At 38.8% G+C, this 23,179-nt stretch overlaps 1 protein-coding gene across 3 annotated transcripts in view; it reads left to right on the top strand.

Moving 5' to 3' along the window:
* Positions 1-13,017, top strand: part of ARHGEF3 (Rho guanine nucleotide exchange factor (GEF) 3) — a 323,985-nt gene extending 310,968 nt beyond the window's left edge. For all 3 annotated transcript variants that reach the window (XM_006862060.1, XM_006862061.1, XM_006862062.1), the window contains 3 exons: positions 6,176-6,346; positions 10,027-10,213; positions 12,423-13,017. In XM_006862060.1, the coding sequence (XP_006862122.1) occupies positions 6,176-6,346; positions 10,027-10,213; positions 12,423-12,775 (711 nt within the window). In that variant the 3' untranslated portion in view covers positions 12,776-13,017. The remainder of the gene's footprint in view (positions 1-6,175; positions 6,347-10,026; positions 10,214-12,422) is intronic.
* The last annotated feature ends 10,162 nt before the right edge of the window (positions 13,018-23,179 follow it).

Below are 23,179 nucleotides of genomic sequence, written 5' to 3'. Positions count from 1 at the left end.
TTTTCCCAGATTCATACTTCGTACATTCCATGTTCCGATTTTTAATGGATGTTTATAGCTGTTTCTCTTCTTTTTGATTTGTGGCCCATTAGCAAATGAAGGTTCTGTGAGCTTTTCTCTACTTGGAGGAGGCATTATTTCCCCAGTCGCATTCTGAGTGCCTTCCCACTTTCCAGTCCTGAATCTGGGGTGGGGGTGCTAAATAATCAATTGGGGAACTCTTTCCTTTGTTCTGTAACTGATTCGTGGCTAAATGTTAGGTTCAATGTTACAAGCTATGTGACCTTAGTCAAAGTACTCCCCTTGTCTATAAAGCAAGGAGATGGAGGACTAGTGACAGGAAAGCAGGTTGGAAGAATGCTGTAGTGGGACAAGTGTAAAGTTGTGGAAGTCTGCCTAGGGATGGAGACAGAGTAATTCAAGAGGAATATCAGCAGAGTTTATTCCCCAAATACATCTAGGATGAAAACAGGGAAGAGGAGGAGAGGCATTCCCATAAGTGTAATACCAATACCAACAGGGTCAATAATAGCAGTAGTAACTGCTAACATTTATTAGCTAGCAAATAGCCTCTCTGTATTGTCTTCCATAGAGTATATATTTCATGTGCTCCTCCTAACTCCTCATATTATGCCCATTTTCCAGATGAATCTTAGAGAAATTAAAGTAACTTACCCCAGGTCCAGAACCAGCAGGTGACATTTGTACCCTCTTATTATAGACTTCAAGTTCTGCCTTTTTCCACTACTCTGTGCTACACCAGGGAACTAAAAACCTGACCCTCTCTGGGAAATGCTGTCGTCTTTGGATTTGAGGAGAGCCGTCTGGTCCTTAGGCTTTATGGGTATTCTTCAAGGGTGCAGAGCAGGGCCAAGTTACTCAAAGTTGAGACAGGGAAAAACAAGGAAAGACTTTATCTCCTGATTCACAAGGCATTCACCGTGTTTTACAGCCTGAGATACTCACACCAGGCCCACTGCCCAACACAGATGGGAGACACAGGCACCAGGGAAGAGGCCCACTCACACTTCATCATGTCTGTTTTTGTTACCGAGAAGAATATATTAGAGTTGCTGCCTCTCCATATTTCACCCCAGAGAGTGTGTGGTCTGCAGAAATGGAATCAACAGGGAGCTTGGGCTAGTCTAAATAATTACTTTTTTGAAACATATGAGCTTGTTCTGAGTTTTATTGTAAAGATTGCTGTTTTTTTTAGTATGCAACATGAAAGAATAAGATTCCTTTAAAGAAAAAATAGTGAGTGCAAGTTTAAATTTGCAAACAGATAGGAACATGATTATTTATCTGCCAGTTTCCCTAGTGCAGGAAGTGTGAAGGCATTCTCAAAAATCAAACCTGTACCTAATTATTCATTCAGGAAGTTCTTTACATGAAGCACTATATACTTGCATTTGAAAATGTTTGCAAAGCAAGTGGTTTATACACAGTATGTTGTTGTAGTTAAGTGCCATTAAGTTGGTTCTGACTCATAGTGAGCCTGTGTAGGGTTTCCAAGGAGCAGCTGGTGAGCTTAAACCACCGACCTTTGGGTTCAAACGACTTTGCAGTCATGCACATTACCCACAGTGCCACACCAGGACTCCGTACACAGCATAGGCACAGCAATTTGTTTACCCTACTGTTTCCAAACCCTTATGGCATTACCCAGCTGAGCAGAAATATTTAGCCCCGTATTTAGCCCCATACTCTTGGGTGCAAGCTAGGCAAATTGCCTTGACACCAAAGGAGTTGATTGCATTCGGTGTGTGATTGGATCTAAAGAAAAGTCTTGCTTTTTTTAATGAAATGCATAAACTGCCACATCTTTAATTTCTTTAGAGTGTTTTTGAGAGTTACTAGGAGTTTCTCCCAGAAGAGGATTTTTTAAAATAGAACTTTGGGTATTCAGGTGTTCCAGAAATTTCTGAGGATTGTTAGGGCCAAAAAATGATCCTGCAGATCATTTCTTCCCCCCATCCCACTGTTCCCCAACTGCTTTAAAAAAAAAAAAAAAAGTCTGGAATCCATGCAAAGACCATTCCTGCTTTGAAGGCAGCAGTTTGGAGGCTCGTGTTAGAAGCTGACTAGTAGATGATATTGCCACATGGGGATTAGACAGACGGGGCGGTCAGGTGCAGTTTAAGGATGATGATTCTAGCATGTGTGAGCTTAATCCAGGAACCATTCCCAGGTATCTCTCATTATCTCCTTTACCGCTCCCTTCCCTGCACTGTGAACCCTGGTGAGGAAGGCAATAATACACTTCCTTTCCATGCACGGCACTGCTGAATGTAACTTTCTTTCTTTCCCTTGGCAGTTCTGCCAAATCCCTCCCAAGAACCAGTATGGAGTTCTGGTGTGGCACTATAGGATAAGCACTGGATCGCATGGTTGTTTTGAACCTAAAGGTCAGCAGTTCAAATCTACCAGCCGTTCCTCAGAAACCATATGCAGGGTTGCTATGAATCTGAGGTGACTCGACTGCACTAACAACAACAAGAACCAATACAGAGGGATTAGATCCTCATGGTGTTCGTGTGGATGCGCATTCAAAAGAGTATTTTGAATAAATAAAAGCAGACTTGGAGTTACTGTTATAAATTTGCGTATCAACTGTGAATTGATAGCACTGAGGGCTTCTGTTTAAGCCGCTATACTTTCTACAAGACACCAGAAAGCAGGAGCATTTGGAAGTAGTCAGGGCTGCCTGAGATACCACTGGGACATTTGATTTTAGTAATCTTCATAGGATATGCCAGCCGTTCAGTTCCCGAGTTGAATTAGGAAACAAAACATCTTTATGCCTCTAGTGAATATTCATTTTGGTTTCCTGGATGACTTGACAAGAAGCTCAGAAAATTAAAGTGTGGACTGGCCTGAGCTGCTCAGGTACACTTAATCATAGTTAACTGATTATCAATTAATTCCAGAGTCTTTAGAGTCAAGGGAAAAGTATGGATTCTGTTGTTGTTGTTGTTGTTGTCAGGTGCCATCGAGTCGGGACCGACTCATAGCGACCCTATGCACAGCAGAATGAAACAATGTTCGATCCTGAGCCAACCTCACCACCGCTGCCACACCTGAGTCCATCAATGATGCCACCTGGCTGATCCATCTCGTTGGGGGTCTTCCTCTTTTTCTCCAACCTTCCACCCCACCCAGCATGACATCCTTCTCCAGCGATTGTTTCCTCCGGACAATATGTCCAAAGTAGGAGATACGAAGTTTAGCCATCCTGGCCTCTAAGGAGCACTCTGGCTGCACTTCTTCCAAAACAGATCTATTGGTTCTTTTGGCAGTCCATGGCACTTTCAGTATTCTCCTCCAACACCACAACTCAAAGGCATCAATTCTTCTACGATCCTCCTTATTCACTGTCCAGCTTTCGCATCCATATGAGGCTATTGAAAATACAATGGCCTGGGTCAGGCGCACCTTAGTCCTCAAGCTGACATCTCTGCTCTTCAACACTTTAAAAAGTTCCTGTGCAGCAGATTTGCCCAGTGCAATACGTCGTCTGATATATTTAAAATACAGAATATCAAAGGGAAGGATAGTTGTAAATCATTTGGCCGGATGCTTCCCATATTACAAGTTTCCAGATGGTAGAGACCCTGTCTCATTTCCCTAGATACCCAGTCTAACACCCAGCAGGTTCTCAACAAGCATTAACCAAAACCCAAACCCACTGCCTATTGAGTCCGTTCTGACTCATAAGGACCCTAGAGGACAGAGTAGAACTGCCCCACTGAGTTCCTGAGGCTGTAGTCTTTATGGAAGCAGACTGTGACATCTTTCTCCCATGGAATAGCTAATGTGTTCGAACTGCCGACCTTTCAGTTAGCAACTGAGTGCTGAACCACTGTACCACCTAGCCATCCATTTGAAGGATGAGTCATGTCTTTATTTTCTGAAATTCATATCTTTTTGTTAAAATTTTATAATTTATTAATCCTCTGGTGAAAAATCCACACAATCATCGCAGATCAAGTCACTGCAGAATCTTTAGTCCCTCTTTCCCCAGGACCATCGTTGACCTTTGCCGTCCCCCTGACTTTGTTCCTTCTCTTCTTGGCATTCCCTGTGCTGTTTCCTTGTGGTCTTTTTCTTCTCATACAGGCCATGTCTTATAAGTCTGTAACTGGGCCATTTCTCCTTACTTAATCCAAGGAATCATGAATCATGTCAAAGCCAGTATTAATGCCATTACGAAAATGGGCTCTTTATCAAACAGTAAGATGACGTCTGATGTGGTCTTGTACATTTGGGTTAGTTTTCCTCACATTTCTTCTGTCTTAGATACTATTGCCTTTCCAGGGTGAAGGACATCAGTGACTACTTGGGACCACTGGAGTAGTCAGTTGGTCATGAACATGATGGTGGCAGATTCTCAGGCAGCAGAGGCAAATAACTTTTTTTTTTTTCCCCCTTTGGAAAATACAATAAAAACCAAGACAGGGAATCAAAGGGAAAGTTTTTATTCCAAAGTGTTCTGCTATTTATTTATTGCTTCATGATTTAAAAAACTCAGGTTAATTTTACAGGATTTGTGTTTGAAATTAGATTGGCATCAAGGCCAAAAAGTTTATTTTATAACACTAAAGAGCCTGTGGGGTTTTTTGTTTGTTTTGTTATGTTTTTTAATGTGTTGTTTCTTATTACCAAAATGATGCTGTCGTCAAAATTTGGGGAATAGAGAAGGGAAAAATGAATGAACTTTGAATGTCATAGTAGCTATAGAAAGTGTGGAGTCCTGGTGTGGAGCTATGGTTTAGTGCGCCAGACTGTAAAGCCGTTTGAACCACAAGGTTGGCAGTTCAAGCTCACTACCTGCTCCTTGGAATCCCTATACAGGGTCACTATGGGTCGGAATCGACTCGATGGCAATTAACAACAGCATAAAAAATGTACCAATTATTCATCTATCTCTAGGATAGTCACCAGATGTCAGCTCATCACTGTAAGATCTTGGGACAAATTTGTATGCAAGAACAAAAATTACAACTGGGTAAACGTTTTCACCTAGTTGTTTTGGGCCAAAGACATCATTCCACCAGTATATGAAAAATCAGCACTTTAACAACCCTAGCAAGGATTCAAGACCACTTCAGTTTATTACAAGATCTGGTTGTTTCTTGCAAAGTCAAAACCTCTTTCATAACTTTGTTATTCACAGAGATTGGCGTGTTTTCTGTTTCTTATTAAAATACTGTTCATTTTCTGAAACCCTTTGGCTTTTCTTTTTGTTGGAAAATGTGGTGTAACTCTGGGTTTTTATGTAACTGTGACCAAGAAGAGGCCTTATTATCATTATCCTCTGTGAAATTCTTTCATCAAGATTATCCTAAGAAAGGTAGAACTGTTTGGTCTTTTTGCTGTTAAAGGAAAAGGGGCTGTGCTGAAATTTTCTTTATTTTGTCTTTGATTGGTACTATTGAGTGTTTGCTAAACTGATTTTTTTTGGTCCTTTGTTTTCTAGTATTTTAATTATATTGCCTATGTGATCTAGTAGCAGCACATCAAGTGTCTATGTGGTATTCTTTTATGTTGTTTTGCTTTGTTTTATGTTAGCCACTGCTTTGAAATCCCTCAGCTCCCCATTTTCTCGTTCATAAGTGCTGTAGACATAGGCATGAGGCCACATACACTAACTGTCTTTTTTTTTTTCTTTTCTTCTCCTACTGTCTTTTTTTTTCCATCCCTGTTTTTCAGTCCTTTGTAGGACTTGAAGGGACCTAGCGGAGCAGTAGTTAAGTGATTTTTTGCTAACTGAAAGATCCATGATTCTAATGCACCAGCACCTCTGTGGGAGAGCAATAAGTCAGCCTGCTTCCATACACACCCCCAGGAACCCTGTGAAACAGTTCTTATCTGTCCTGTTGGGTCACTGTGAGTCAGAATTGACTTGAGGGCAATGAGTTAGGGTTAGGTTAGGTTTGGGTCTGCAACTGTATTTGTGTGTGTGTGTGTGTGTGTGTATATAATTATCTGGATGGATAAATGGAGAGAAAGCTTATTAAAAGCATTTCTTTTTCCCCTTTTTTTAGCAACTTAAATGACAAAATCTCAGAATTTCCATCCAGGTTTGTACTGTTGGTCTTTTAGGCTGACTCCTAAGAACATTGGTATGGATCGTTGACTTAGCTTCCCCATGCTTTCCTCTCTGTTTCCATAGATAAACATCATTCAGGGAATTGTGGCAGAAATCAACACCAAGACTGGGGAATCTGAATGCCGCTATTATAAAGAGCGGCTCCTTTACTTGGAGGAAGACCAGAAAGACTCCCTGATCGACAACTCTCGAGTGCTGTGTTGTCACGGAGAACTGAAGAACAATCGGGGCGTGGTGAGTGCCTACTCTTTTTCAGAGGCCCCATCCTGGGTTTCCCTCGATGCTCTGCCCTATCCATGGTTACATATTTTTCAGACAAAAATTATTTTTCCAGTGTCTTTCACACCGTAAGAACTTTTTTTTTTTCCCCTTACGAACCAGTACGCATTCAAAATGAATTTTAGAAACTAGCCTACGGTTGCTGACTTTTTATTTTATTTACTCATAACCTTCAAAAACAAATACATAACAGTGAGCATCTCCCACTTTAATTTCAGAAAATAAACACTGGTTTTAACAGGATGTTAAAGAAAAACAGATAATTCTTCAATTGAAAGCTTATAGCTTTTTGAAAATCTCCTGTCTTTATCATGGATTAGCCCTCTCCGCAGACTGGCGGATTACAAGAACAGGTTTTTGGTTTTATTTTAATTATATTCTACCTTCCATTGGCTGCCTTTCTGGCTGTAACCTGTTGACTTCCGATTCCCTGGCTTTTATTTCTGAGATATTAAAGCTCTTCCTCTTATGCTATTATACAAACTTATGTATACCTCTCCTGATACGTTTGGTACAGTGTGTTGAAGTTTTCCACCTGTCAGTAGCTTCCATGTTCTTGTCAATTCCCAGCTCCTACTATGGGAACCTGACACATATTGCTAGTTTCCTTCCAGTCACTTTCAACCCCATGGGTGTCAGAGTTTTGAATGGCTGGATTTTTGGAAGTAGAACACCAGGTCTTTCTTCCAAGGCACCTCTCGGTAGTCTCACACCTCCAGCCTTTTGGTTAGCTGCTACATGTGTTAGCCATGTGCACCACCCAGGAACTAGCATGTCTTCAGCACTCTGAAATGTTAGTTGAACGAGTGAATGCTTAAGTAAAGGAAGGGTGGATTTGAATCAAAGAGAGTTCAAAATTCATTCTGTTTATTATGTCATCTTTATGTACAGCCAGTAGAAAATGGTACTTCATTAATGGCTTTGTTTAATTAAATTAATTAAATAGAAATTAATATTTAATTCATTAAAATATGTATTTTTACGTTTCTATGTTGAGAAACAAAGAGTCTGTACTTTAATTGTATTTTGTCTTCAATAGCTAGCCAACCTGTAAAATGAAAGCCAAAACTAAACTGACGGCTTTTTAATAGAGCTTTGAAGATTCAAGGAACCCCCTTTTGACCTATGGCTTTTATTGCCAGATTTGGAAATGTTCCTTGAAATCACTGTGTATGTGTCATGTCATAGCACCCATTCTCGGGGTGGCTATGGATCCAACCAGCTGATGGTGCAACGAATAACGAGAACTTTCCTGCCAATGAAAGACACGTGTCTGTTTGACTAGAGAGTTACTGGTGGCTGGAGAGGTATATCTCCCTCATGCTGGCTGTCAGAAAGTACTGATGGATTTCAGCATCTAGACTTTGGATGCTTGAATATTCTTTCTAGGAAGCCTTGGAGAAAATAATGCAGAAGATGCATCCCTCTGGAGAATGTGGGCCTGTTCTCTTGATATACCAGTCAAGAACTGAAGACTGATTAGACATGTGAAGAGCATTAAAAAGGAACTCCAGTTCCTATTGCAGGCAGATCAGATATCTGAGAACAAAGATAGTAGTTGATGTGAGAGGTTTGTTTTAGTTAATGTTGTTTTTTGTTGTTGTTGTGAACAAAGTCATGTGCCAGAAAAAAGAAGGAAAAAAAAAAAAAGTTTAGTAGTTTGAAGGCAAAAAGGAACTGAACCTAATAATAGGAATTCTCAGGGTACATTTATAAATGGGATCGTTTTTAAAGATTGACCAGACCATATGAGTTTAAACTGCCTTCCTTGGCAGAATCCTGGTCTGTTGATGTGGGATTAAGCATTGTACCACAAAGTTGGTTTGAACCACAGTGTTAGGGATTCAAGCTCACCAGCCACTCCTTGAAAACCCTATACAAGGTCGCTATGAGTTAGAGCTGACTCGACAGCACTTACCAACAACCATCTTGACTAGAGGATTAACTGAAACATCCTCTATAAAAGTCCTTGATTAGTTTACATATTTTTCTTTAAATTGTACTTTTTTGTTGTTTCCTTGGTTATTTTTAATAAATTGATGTGCTCCTTCCTTCCCTCCTGAAAGACTTTAACTTGGTTGTTTTGTGCATTGTTCTTTACTCTGTGTTTGTCAGTCTATTTAAATGCACATCTAACCGTTTTGATATACATAAACTCTCACTTGTCACATAAGAAATCGTCTTCCTTTGTCTATTTCCACCAGCCAACATTTGGTTGAGCTTTATTTTCCACAGTTTTCATTGTGTGTGGTATAGTAGTGTACAAGGACCCACAGATTTTCCCCCTTAAAATATAAAACATGTGATAGTGCTGTTCCAAATCAAAATTCAAACATAAATTTCCACCCACCTCTAAGCTGATATTCCCAAAGTGAGGTGACTGCCAGTTTTCCACCAGGAAACCCGTCCCTAGTTGCAACATTATGGATCTTTTCACTACAGTTCTGAAGCATTTCCCAACTGTCAGAGGTATTGGATGGAGCCAAGTTACCTCTCCTGCACCCAGCAAACTTGCTTTCATGATGTGATTTGAGATAAGCCTTCATTTTGAGATTTCCTTTTTGCTCACACATCAGTCATTAGTCTTTGAATTATAACCTCTTCAAAGACCCCAGGATCTGTTAAACTCAACCAAGAAGGAAAACTTTGATCATCTTCCATTGTTGTAATGACATACTCGGGTTCCCTCAAGAATGGGCAATGTTCACAGTTGGAGCGTTCGGGCAACGCTGATCATCTGCTTTGTGGCTGAATAATTGAGTGATTAGGGTTTGGGAAGTAAAAATTAATACTAGACTTTGGTATACCAGTCCCTTCCTTTAGAGACTATTGTTCATTTTGATCTACTTGAATTGGTAAAATAGGCAAAATAACCAAGCAGGCATCCCTGGGTGATACAAACAGTTCATGAGCTCAGCTATTAATTAAAATGTTGAATAATCTAGTCTCCTACTTCACCCAAAAGTGCCTCCGAAGGAAGGCCTGGTAATCTACTTCCAAAAAGTCAACCATTAAAAACCCAATGGATAAATTTCTATTCTCACATCCCATGGAATTGCCCTGAATGATTAATGTAACCATCAAAACCAGCCGGTGCTAACTTTTTCCTTCATTACCCCCTTCATTTTGTTCTCCTTTCTCATTCTTAAGGGAACTAGGAACAGTATGTCTGTATAGCTTGTGAACTGCAATGTGACTAGAACCCCAAGAGTTGGCAGGTCTGGCTTCATGTGCCTGCTACAGAAAGGTTATCTCCAGTGATCTGTGGGATATCGCTCCTATAGGAAAAGCATTGAATACATCTGGAAATGCTACTGACAGTCCTGAGTTCTGTCCTCCTGGAGGTAGATTTGAGCCCAGGAGTGGAGCTCATTGTTTGTTGTTAAGTGCCATCAAGTCTGTTCCAACTCATAGCAATCCTGTATAGTGTTTCCCAGGCTATAAATCTTTGCAGGAGTAGAAATCATCAATCATCTTTCTCCCAAGGAGCATCTGGTGGACTCACCACCACAGTCCAATCGGTGCTTATATCTACAGAGCCAACTTTAAACTTGTTAACTGAAAACCATAAAATCCACAAATAATGACTTTTTAGATGATTGCTTACAGAAATCCTATGGATTCTTTTCTTCTAGAAACTGCATGTTTTCTTGTTTCAAGAAGTGCTTGTGATCACTAGAGCTGTTACCCACAATGAGCAGCTCTGCTACCAGTTGTACCGACAACCAATCCCTGTGAAGGACCTCCTGCTGGAAGACTTGCAGGATGGAGAAGTGAGGTTGGGCGGCTCACTGCGCGGGGCCTTCAGCAACAATGAGAGAAGTATGCCTGACTTCCCGTCCTCCCATTGTGGACCTTTTAAAATGATTTTTGGTTGTGATGGTTAGTCATCCATTCAGAGGGAATGACTGGGTATTGAAGAAAGGGGAGTCAGTGCCTTGGAGACACATGCGTTCCGTTATTGTTTCATGACTTACTGGTTCTGTAACTGTTTGTACTGCCCGGATAACAGTTTCAAAACAGTGGGTTTTATAGCTTTGCTGTGGACTTGTCTTACAGAGACAGTGGTGCACTGGGCTGAGGATTTGCTGGTGGCCTTGTCTTACAGAGACAGTGGTGCACTGGGCTGAGGATTCATCTGAGTGAGCTTCTCATACTTGAGATTTTATGAAGAGAAGCTTAGATAGCAACATCCATTAGCATCTTCTATGTAAGCATGTCTAGTAGACAATGCCTAGAACAAAACTAATTTACTGGTGCTGCGTGCGGGTTAATGCACTAGACTGCAAAGTCGGTTTGATCCACAAGGTTGGCTGTCCAAGCTCACCCTCTGCTCCTTGGAAACCCTGTACAGGGTTGCTCTGGGTCGGAACTGACTCGATGGCACTTAATAATAACATGGAACTATCATTGTAAAAGAAGAGATAGATGATTAACAAGTAAATATTCTAGGCACGCTTAAGAAAAATAAAACCTGGTAGGGGACCAGAGAGAGAGTGGGTGGTAGGAGATATGTTTTTGATGAGCTGGTCAGGAAAATCTTTTTTGAGAAAGTCATATTTGAGCCTCCTGTATTAATATATACACCATATTTTAAAAGTGATTAATAATATTACTGTCTTTTACTTCTTCACCAATCCTTCACCTTACTGGTAATAATAGTGATAATGTTGTTGTTGTATGTAGACTCAGAGTGACCCTGTATACAGTTTCCAAGGAGCAGCTGGTGGGTTTTCAACTGCCAGCTTTGTAATTAGCAGTCCAATGTATGTATCCTACGCTAGGACTCAAATGATAATTGTTGTTGTTAAGTGCCGTCAAGTCAGTACCGACTCATAGCAACCCTCTATGGGTTTCTGAAGAGTGGCTGGTGAGCTTGAACTGCCAACCTTGTGGTTGAAAGCGACCATGCAGTACAGCACATTAACCCACAGTGCCACACTAGGACTCAAAATGATTATAGTAGTTCATATTTGTTGAACACTGTGTGCCAGACATTGTGTAAATATGCATAGTGGTTACAAATCAGGCTGCGTACTGCAGGGTGAGCAGTTCGAAACTCCCACCTGGTCCACGGGAGAAAGATGAGGCTTTCTGCTGCCGTAAAGATTTATAGCCTTGGAAACCCCATACATAGTTGCTATGAGTCAGAACCGACTCCACGGCACATAACCACCACCACCATCATTATCACATTTGTTCCCTGTTAGAACTTAGTAAGTTGAGTAAAAAGGTTTTCCACTTTTACAAATAAGGAAACTAAGGCACAGAGAGGTTAAAATGTATGCCTGAGATTAAAGGGGTGGGAACTGAATTTAAGGGATTAGTGTTATCTTCTAGCCAAAGATGGCTGGCATTTGGGCCTACCCTGCCTTTGTTGTTTCGGTTTCTTTGAAGTAGTGGGCCCATTCTGTTGGCTACAGGGTTAGAGCAAGCGAACTTACTCAAAGCGTTCTTGTGATCCAAGTATTATACTTGGCCTGCAAGCCCACTAAATGTCAGCGAGTGGTGGTGTTATTAGATTAAATGAAGGTTTCTAGCTTTAGCACCTGTTAAAATTACAGGTTCTCAGGCCCATTGTACATCTGTTGAATCAGATTTCTCAGGGTGGGTGCGGCCCAGGATCTGTGGTTTTTCACCAGCTCCCCAGGGTTGTTTTAAAAATATGCAGCCATTTTTGGATAATCAGTACTCTGAGATTTCCCATAATACAAGAGTTAGTTACAGCAAGCTAATACCCACTTTGTAGCTTCTGAGAGCAATTGAGGGCAACTGACAACTAGTGCTCTATCAACTGCAATTGCTCAATGGTGGCTGCAGGGTGGAGCTGAGCCGTGTACTGGATCACTAGAGAAACATCTTGTCATCAGTTAATGATATCTGCCCAAGGGGTTGCTATGAGGCCAAAGCAACTTGGCAACAACTAGTAGCCATGAGCACTGGGGGGGATTGGTGTTACTACATGTTTTATCTTTGGTCTGAAGAAATAACTGTTTATTGACCTTGTCCCCCGTGTATTTTTCATTTCTAGTTAAAAACTTTTTCCGAGTAAGTTTCAAAAATGGATCCCAAAGTCAAACCCACTCGCTACAAGCCAATGACACCTTCAACAAACAGCAATGGCTTAACTGTATCCGTCAAGCCAAAGAAACAGTTCTGTGCGCTGCCGGGCAGGCTGGAGTGCTAGATTCTGAGGAACCATTCCTAAATCCCACCACCGGGGACAGGGAACCACAGGGAGATACAAAACTTGAGCAGATGGACCAATCGGACAGTGAGTCAGACTGCAGTATGGACACAAGTGAGGTCAGCCTCGACTGTGAACGCATGGAGCAGACAGACTCTTCCTGTGGCACCAGCAGGCCCATTGAAAGCAACGTCTGACAGAAGCTCGTGGACTTCCTGGAAGTCGCTGTGTGTCTTACCTGTACAGTATTTGCATTCCACTCATGGAACAGTTTGGAGAAGCACTTTTTAATATTTTTTGTGATCGTGTTGACCCAGTCATATACCTATAACTTTGTCCCTAGTACTGTAACTGCCAGTCTGTCTGTGTAAGCTGGAATCTGTGGCACCTGTTACCCTGTGTTGTATTTCACAAGGGTCTCGATGGATGGAGAGGTACTTAAACAACTTACTTACAATTGTCCTGCTGGATTCTGACAAACAGAAAAAAGATTCTCTAAGCTACTGTTTTATGTAGATTGCCCTAAGAGTCCTCCCATGCACCTCTAGGGCTCGCCTAGCTCTTTGACGTGGTAGCTGATGGCAGGGAAGTTAGAGGGCCTTGCAAACAGGGTATGAGGAAGTTACTCTTGTCTCATGATGACCTTTGAGGGGAACCAGGAAAGGTCAATGCCTTGGAGTAAGCTTGGTTCAATGGCATTCAACCAGAAAGTAACACTGAACAGCATCCCTGGGGATTCTAGAGACTTCATTTTGCAAGGGAAGAAGCTCTATGTTGACCTTGCAATTGATCACAGCCAACGGGAGCTTGATACAGTAATCTATCAGGACATGGAATAGAGTCTGACCTTAAAAGGACGAGTACAAAAGCACCTGCGAGCTCTGACTCTTTAATAGGATTGATTGTCCATTGCACCCGGAGGTCTCTGTAATAGTAACCAGCTTACCCGGAGAGCCATTTCTACCCTAAAATATCAGTACAGAAACTCAGCAGGCTTGGAAAAAACCTCCCAGGCGTACCAGAAGGCCCTGTCTTCATTATGTTGTTTCACCTCTCTTTCATTTATGTTGTTTCGCCTCTCTTGGCATACTCACACTCAATAGAGTGAATAGCAGGTGAGAAAAAAGAGACGATGCTGTGTCAAAGACTCTGTTTACAGAAACTTGTGAGCAGAAGAACTTGGAATGGAAAGTGCTTCATCATGACTTATGTGGGAAGCATTCAAAGAGAAACGCACAGTGCTCTTCTGAGAAAGGCCAGAGCCTTGAATTTACCTGCTGTGATGCCATCTTTGTCTATTGTGATCAGAATCATAATTATGTTCTCCAGAGGCCAACTTAATTAGCTGTATAATTAATTTGGCATAGCACTTGACTGCTAACCTATAGGTCAGCATCCAAACCCACCAGCCACTCAGCAGAAGAAAGGTGTGGCCGTCTGCTCTGTAAAGATTTACAGCCTTGGGAGCCTTCTGGGGCAGTTCTGCTCTCTACTGTAGGATCACTGAGTCAAAATCAACTCAACGGTAGTGGGGTTTGGGATTTATGATTAATTAGGATCAGTTAGCCAGACGAGAAATCTCTTTGTCCAGCCTTGACTTTTACAGTACACAGTGGGTTGCAGATCTGGAAAAACAAAAACAAAAACAAAAAAACACACAACTCACTAAATGCATGGGAAAAACTCCCTGTGAATGTAAATATTAATAATGACCTGTGCAAAATTAGACCCATACCAGCACCTAGTAGTAATGATTCTAAATTATTGCCAAAAAAGTTTTTCTTTTAAATTTTCTGTGTCTTTCAAGTTTACAGGAAAAAAAAAGTTAATACAATGTTGTCACCTTATTATGTACACATGTCCTGTGCACTCAAAGAAGCTGTATGACAAGATGATCAATATACAAACAAGGTAGATTGCTTTATTAATTTTCAAGAAAAATATTGTGGTCAATGTGGCCCTGTAAAACCTATTTCTGTATTTATAGATTTTAAATATGGTGAATTTTTTTCTATTACAAGTTTATTTAAAACTGCTTTGTTTTCTCAAGTTGTTAATCGTTTAGCAAGTGAGTATGAACCTGCTGCAGTTAAAAGCAGGAAAATGCTGAGCAAAGAATGAACCATTATTTTGAAGAAGCCGTTGGCCACTTTGGGCAGTGTATTGAGACAAGAGGTCTTTCAGGTATTGCCTATGGGAAGAAAGTAAATGAATGTTCTGATGAAATGAATGTTTTATATAACAGCCTTAAACTTTTCTGGAAGCATTTCAAATAAATTACATTAAAATGCCGTCTTTTTTTGTGTGGATAGTGTTTTTGCCCTACGAACATCACTCATTCTGAATTGTTTGATTGTGGTCCCCAACTGTAAACTTCAAAATAGGATGTAGGTAGAAATAAATGCTTTGCTTTTGTCTATCAAAACTTTGGCAGAACTCATATTTCTAAGATTTATGTTTTCAAGCATTCGTCATTCACTTATTTGCTTATTCATTCTTAGCAACTATTTCTTGAATCCATATAATGTGTATAGTCCAGTAAAGCCCTTTTGTTCCCCCAAAATGAATATCTGTTTCTCCAGGTTCCTCTCTGCTTCCTCTTCCACCCACTTCCTTTTACTTCTCCTCATTCATTGTCAATGTTCCTTAGATCTGGATTTTGAATCATCATTTTATTCCATTACAGCCTTCTATGTAACGATTTACAGTCTCAGAAACCCTATATTGTGTTGTTATTAGTCGGAATCAATTTGATGATACTTGGTTTGGTTTAGTTATGCTGGTTCACCAAAATTTTGAAAATTTAACTTGTTCCAGTTTTACATCATTGACTATGACTAAATCAGCTGAAACTTGTTTTTTGCTCTCCTGTCTCAAATTTATATTCTGCAAGTGGATAACCTGAAGCAATTTTATCTGAAAAAATATGGGTACCAAAATTGTTCCTTTTATTGCAAATGGTAAGTGCTTTTTTTTTTTTTCTGAGTAAATGCAGGTCTAGGGTTTTGTGTGCTTGTTTGTTTGTTTTTAAAGTTTTTATTGTGAATTGAGTGATAGTTTACATGGGAGAAGATCGGTTTTATACCCTTTGTTTCATTGTGATGATTACAATCCCCTCCATGCGTTCAACAGTGTTTGCTTCTATTCCACTGTTTTTGTTGTTGCTGTTGTTGTTTTTGGGGGGGTGTACACAAAAACAGTCAGGAGTATATAATCATTTAAACAACCAAAGGGCACGTTCTGCAAGCCTGCCTCCTGGCATCCAGCATACAGCCTTTCTCTTTCCGTGAGTCTAGAGTCCTCAGCTGCTCTCCCTCTCCATGTCTTCATCTCTGTCTCCATCTCTCGTGTTGCTGCTTCTCTGGATAAGGTCCCACATTCTGCTCATGCTCATTACCTTTGATGGTCCTAGAGTCCTCTGTTCCTGGACTGTAAGATTAACTACTCCCCCCTTTATGTTATTACAAAACTTTTACCTTTACAGTTGTGACAATCACAGTTAGTCATGATAACAATTACTATTGAATCATAAGAATCTTATCCCATCTCCTTTTACCAGACCTGTCTGGACAAGACGAAAATTATTCAGTGGGGATTCTATCTTCCCCCACACACTCTGAGACTAAATTCCCTCTTGAAAACTTGTAAGGGGGTCAGTAGTACATTTTTATATTAACTCAAATTATGTTCATCCCAAGATTTTGTAACTAGTTTTTAAAGTAACAGTATTAAGTGATTTCGTTTTTATATATTAATAATTAAATCTAAAGTGAAAACAATGTTCAGTTTTAATCATTGATTCAGAACATTTCAACACAAAGAAAAACACAACCAGAATTCACATTCAATCAATTTAAAGACAGTATTGTGATTTTAAAAAAACTCTTAAATACTGCATAAATATTAAATTGGAGATTCAAAATACTTTTTAGTACAAAATTTTCAGTACTATAAAATTCACTGAAAACAAAATTTTGATGTAGGTGACATTTCTCTACTAACACTTGATGTTGTTAAGTACAGGCAAGTAAGTTCCAACTCTTATCGATCCTATATAGGGTTTCCAAAGAGTGATTGTTGGGTTTTAACCATTAACCTTGCAGTTAGCTTCTCCTTAAGCACCACACCAGGACTCCTTAATAATCATATGAAATTGATAAAAATTTATTCACGAAATACAAAGTGTGCTACTATACCTCATAACATCCGTACAGAAATGCAAAGCACTATAAGTAATAATTGGTACTCATTCCACTTCTGAGCTGAAGAATTGCCATAACATAAATATAAATAACAAATATTAAATGTAAAATATAAATGTGGACTTAATTTATATGAAATTATATCATTAAGAAAACATCATGACAAGTAACAGTAATTACACCCAATTAAAGGACTGTCCTCTAACATTTTTTTCATTTAAGCTATCCCTGTTGTTTCACAAGATAAATTTCAAACCTGAGAAAGCTCGCTCAACAATGACTTGAATAACTAGAGTGCTCAAAACTGCCGTAATAGTTTCTTATAACTGGAAGTATTATGAAAAGTTTTCTTTCCCAAAATTCAAGAATACTTTTTGTTCCTTTCAACTCTCTCTACCTATCAAAGCTTATTGACATAGAGACAATACAAAGGGGCTTCCAAAAGTTCATGAAAGAATGGCATATAAAAAAAAATGTTCATAAACATTTTGAAGCTCCCCCCATTGTTTGATCTTAATTAAACTTTTTCTTCATTTTGAGAAATAATTCCATCTCATCAACCTCAGCATTTGAAATGAGAGTATTTCCTGAATTGCTTTTCTTTGTTCCACTTTCATTATTGCCTTGTCAGATTTTCTGTCGTTTCCCCAAATACTTTTAAGTGTAATATGGCCTTCACCTTAGGTTCGGAACTAATGAGAATTCAACAGTAAGGATCTAGATAAATTACTAGTAATATACCATAATTTTCATGAATAGCTTTTTATCTTACATTTTCAGTTTCCAAATGTATTACTAAGAGTTCTTAATTTTAGCTTTGTTCCCACCTATGTACCAAAAACATCACGCAGTGGTTTTTAACTTGGCAATCTTACCACAACTTTTTTTAGAGGTTTAAAAATTTCTAAAATTAATTTGATAATAGGCCCATTTGTCATTCAAAAAGTAATATTTCATCATATTCTTACCTAATACATCATAGAAATTGCTTCAAAAGTTCATGGAAAAATTACATTATCTTTTAATTTCATTCTACAAAATTTTTGAAGCTCCCTTGTATTGGCTATATATTAACAAAGTTTGATAGAGTGTTGAGAGAAAAAAAAGGTTTTTGCTTTTTTTTTGTTTCCGGATTAATTCGTTTTTAAATCAGCATACTTCTCTAAAAACTGATAAACAGTGTTTTTTATGAACAGACTGGCTGTCTCATTCCCAGGGTCAGTAGATGTATTCTACCATGTGGTGCAAACTGAGTGTTAATTCCTAGAATTGTCTCATGGCAGTGTACTGACTACTTCCATTTTCAAAGAGAATATTCATTTTCCTAGATTACTATTAATTTTGAAAATAAATTTTAAGGGCAAGTGAGGTATCCTCTCTCTAATATTTTGAGTTGACTGATCACTTGAAGAAATAATTGGATTTAAAATTTTGCAGAATCCTCAATATTCAGTTAGTTCAAACAGTAACTGGTTCAACACATTATCAACAATTGTTTATCTAATTTCACCTTAATGTGTTCTAGAGTGTCAAACTGGTCTAATATTTTGTTTATTTGGAACACTTTACTCTGTATTGTATTCATTCATATGGTGGCGTGCCAGGTGCCTCTCTAAATTCACCGTGTCATTTCCAACCCTGTCTATCACAAAGTTTTATTTTGAATCTTTTCATTTTTGGAAAATTCTTGACATGGATTTTCTGCTTCAGCCCATGCTTGAATTCAAAGGATAAGAAATAATACTAACATTAGAGTGTGGTGCTGAAGGGTAAGCACTGGACTGGTAACCTAAAGGTAGGCAGTTCAAACCCACCAGCCGCTTCTTGGAAACCCTACCCAGTGTCACTGAGTCAGAACTGATGCAATGCTGCTACTTAACCACAACAAATTGCATTACTGTATAAACTAGTGTTAGACCTTAATAATATAAAGACAATGGAATGGATAAATGCATTTGTAGAAATGAATTCTAGCCAGTCCATATTAAAATGCTTTTAGCCATGTATCATCCTTATATTAGGAAAAACAGAATAATGTCAATTTTACATTCACAGGGTTTTCCGATTTCTGCCAGAGCCCCACTTTACAGCATTCTTTCACATTTATCTAACACCTTTTGAAGAAAAGTCTCAGTTCATAGTAATACCATCAAGTCATTTTCAGTGAGATAAAGATACATTGCAATAGAAACATTTGCTTCCCACTAGTTTCTGATGTTTGTTAACATTTCAATATGTGAGATAAATATCAAATTTAAGCATATAAATGCAAACAATATGAGATAATACATTTAAATGGAGGTTGATTATCAGCATGGAATAAAAAATTATGCTATTTTCTACTTTTTAAAAAACTTTATTGGGAATTGAGTGAAGGTTTATAGAGCAATCAGTTTTACAGTCAACAAATCATATACTTTACTTCATTACAATGTTTATAATCCCCTCCATGTACCAACAGTTAGCAGTATTTACTTCTTCTCACTTTATGCCTATTGGGTTCCACTCTGTGTCTCTGCTACTTTCATCTTTTCCTGTTACCTCCCTGCCTGTGCTATCACCCATGTTAACATGTGTCTACCTTCTAGTCTGTGAATAATTTTCCCTCACTCCTTCCCCCTGTAACCATTACAGATTGTTTCTTTTGTCATGAAAACCTTTCTTAACTATTTGCAACATTAGTCTCATACAAGATTTGTCCTTTTGCGATTGACTAATTCCACTCAGCATAATGTCTTCCAGGTTCATCCATGTTGTGAGGTGTTTCAGATTCATTGCTATTCTTAAACATTGTGTAGTATTTCATTGTGTGTATGTACCAGTTTATTCTTCTGTTGATGGGTGTTTAGACTATCTCCATCTTTATGATGTGTCTCTTGTACGCAGCATATTGAACGATCCTGTTTTCTTATTTGTTCTTCTTTGTCTAGTGACTGATGCATTTAATTCATTTATATTCAGTGTAATTTCCTATAGATACGAATTTATTGCTGTCATTTCGCTGTGTGTGTTTTGTGGTTTCTTTGTCCATATAATTTTCTATGCTGAGTTTACTTTTTGGGTTTTTCTTTTCATCTTCATTTCTATTGTGTTAATGTTTACTGAATCTTTCTGATTTTCCTTTTTTTAAATTTTTATATGCAGGTGTATTACTTTTCTTTGAGATTACCCTATAAATTATTAATATTTTCCCCTGTTTAAAACTGTCTGTTTTATCTTGAGATTTTCTTGACCTCTTCAGCATTTAGAAGTTCTTTATCTACACTGGTGGTGGTGGTGGTAGTGTGCTGTGGAGTTGGTTAAGACTCATAATGACCCTGTATAGGGTTTCTGAGGCTATAAATCTTTACAGGAGTAGAAAGCCTCATCTCTCTCCCACAGAATGGCAGTAGTTTCAAACTGCTGACCTTGAGGTTAACAGCCCAACTCATAACCACTACACTATACTTTTGCTTTGTTGTTGACTTCATTATAAATAGATATCACTGGTTTCCCATGTTCAGTCTTGTAGGTTTGTTTTACTTTAAATACTTCTACATCTGGATTGAGTTCTGGGTGGTGGTGTAATATATAGTAATCTCTGGTTGTTGTCTGCTGTTATTGGTTATCAGTCTAAAAAACACCCTTTAGCATTTTTTATAAAGTTGATCTGGTCAACTTCCTTTCATTTCAGTTTACCAGGAAATGTCCTAATTTTGCCATCATATTTGAGGGACAGTTTTGCTGGGTATATGATTCTTGGTTGACAGTGTTTTTCTGTCATAGTTTTGTTTATGTTATCCCATTGCCTTTTTGCTTCCATGGTTTCTGCTAAGAAATCAGAGCTTACTTAGTCTTACTGGATTTCCTTCATAGATAACTTTTCCATTTTTCCAAGTGGCTCTCAGTATTCTTCTCTTGTCTTTGGTTTTGGAAAGTTTGATTATGATATGTCTTGGTAATTTTCTTTTGGTATCTATCCTGTTTGATGTTAGTTCGACTTCTTGTATGCTTACTGTCTCATGTTTCATGATGTTAGGGATATTTTCTTCCAATAACTCTTCAGCAATTTTCTCAATGCTTTTTATTGACTCTTCTTATTCTGGAATTCCAATCCCCCTTAAGTTATTTCTCTTTACAATGTAACTCTTAGGGTTTTTTCAGATTATTTTTTAATATTCTAGTATTGAGCCATTTATCTTCAAGCTCACTAATTCAGGCTTCCTGTGCTTCAAATGCACTTCTTTGCGCTGTCAATGTATTGTGTGTTTCTGAAATCTTACTATTAATCTTCTGGATTTCTAATTGCAGCTTTTATATTGTTTCAAAATTTGCATTTATTTTGTATGTTCTTAAGCATCCTAAATTCTTCTCAAGTTTTTTCTGTGTTCTCCTTGCTTTCCTTGATTTTTCTCTGAAGGAACCTAAGTATCATTCTTTTGAATTCTTTTCAGTTAGTTCCATTGCCAGTTTACCATCAGAAACATTTTCTAGCTCTGCATTTTGTTCATTTCTTTTGAGCCATTCTTTCTTGTTTCTTAATGTGAGCTAGAATTGTCTTTTGTCTTGGGGTATTGTTGCGTTGTCATATTTGTATTTAATTGATGATTGTATGTTGATGTGTTCTTAGGTTCTCACCAACTGTCTTCTGTGAGTATAGTTAGAGAATGGAAGTGTGTCTTACTTTCTCATTTGCTGTTTGTTCACCTCAGTTTAATGTGGTGTTGGCTGGTGTTGGCTGCTGTCTGTCATTGATTAGGTGGTATAGGAGCTGGTATTGGCTCTTACCCAGTGGGTGGAACTGAAGAGGGTATGGTTGTAACTGGGCTGTATGGGCATGGGTGCTGTTTCTTTTCAGGTAGGAAAGAGAAAACACCCACCCACCCACACACACACACACACACACGAAAACAAAACAGAATAAACAAACAAGGACCCAACAATGAAAAAAGAAAATAATAGATAAAAGAAATAAAAGCATCAATCAGAAAAAAAGTATAACTCTAAAGACAAAAGAAGAACAGGGAAATTAAGCTATAAAAGAAAAAAATAAGAATAAAAAGAATAATAAGAAAAAAAAACAACCTTAAGAATAAAAAGAGAAGAAAGGGAAGGAAAATAGAACTACAAATACAAAAAAATAAAAAGTAAAAAGAAACCAAGGAGAGAGAAGAGAAAAAGAGTAGATTGTTAAGAAAGATAAAAAGGGAAAAACAGAAGAGGGGAAAAGAGAAACAAAAGGAAAGAAGGAAAAAATAAAAGCAGAGATTGTTGTTAAGTGCCATGAAGTCGGTTTCAACCCATAGCAACCCTATATAGGGTTTCCGAGGAGCAGCTGGTGAGCTTGAACCACTGACCTGGCAGTTCAAACGGCTTTGCAGTCTGACACATTAAGCGTCACAGCGACACACCAGAGGAAGAATAAAATTCAATGAAATGAAAAAAGGAGAACAAAAACAAAATGAAAGCGCAAATGGAAAAAATCCTGAAAATAAACAAAAAAACAGTGCAGTTGTTGGACCCAGAGAGGAGAAAACTCTGTGGTTGGGGATCTCCTGCAAGCCAAGGATCTCACAAGGTGGGAGTGAGAAAGATGTGACGGCCGAGTTCCTGGCCCTCGCTGGAGCTCCTATTGGCTTAGCCGTTTATCTATATTCAGGGCCATCAATCCAGAAGTAGTTCATGAAGGCCCTTGGTGGAGCTAGTTTTGGTGTCTGTTAGGGCCGCAAGGTAGCGGGAGGCAGGGTGACTAGTCAAATGCTGTCTGGTGACCGCAGGTTCTAGGTGTTGAACTAGGTCCACCTGAATCCAGTTACCACAGTGACGCACCAAATCTGCGATGCAGTCGCCTCCCATCTCACGCTAGCAACTCTGATCTGCCCAGCCATCTTTTATTGCCAAAGCTGCTCTAAAAAGTTCTCTAACATTTCCTCTGAAGTTCAGGGTTCCAGAGTTTTCATCTGTGTCTGTTTCATCTGGTCTCTCATACGTTTGCTGTAGAGACTCTGTATAGTGTGTCGGCCTAGTCTGTTATCTGAACGATTATCTAGTTCTTGAATTTAACTAAACATTACACTTTTTAAATGTGAATAATGTACACTTAAAATGTCTACACTCAATTGACAAATTTTTGTTCACATGAAACTGTTCAGAATTCAGTGCAGTTTAACCAACTCAGTTTTCTGACTTTGAATGTTCTCAGTCACCGAGCATTTCTTTCATCTTTGCTCAGCATAGTTCACGTTATTGTGAGAGAGGCTGTACATGAAGCGGAAATACCACAGGCAGGCATCACCGTTTGCTGTGGGTGTACAACATGGCTTGCTGAGCAATGAGCTATGCTCTGACCAGTCATGTGCCAGAGAGGCTTTTGGGGATACATAAGCCCCAGGGGCAGTTCAGACATAAATGGTCCAATGG

Source organism: Chrysochloris asiatica, unplaced genomic scaffold (genome assembly GCF_000296735.1).
Source record: "Chrysochloris asiatica unplaced genomic scaffold, ChrAsi1.0 scaffold00046, whole genome shotgun sequence".
Taxonomy (NCBI): domain Eukaryota; kingdom Metazoa; phylum Chordata; class Mammalia; order Afrosoricida; family Chrysochloridae; genus Chrysochloris; species Chrysochloris asiatica.
The sequence above is the reverse complement of the archived record's forward strand: the minus strand, read 5'-3'. Positions and strand labels throughout refer to the sequence as shown.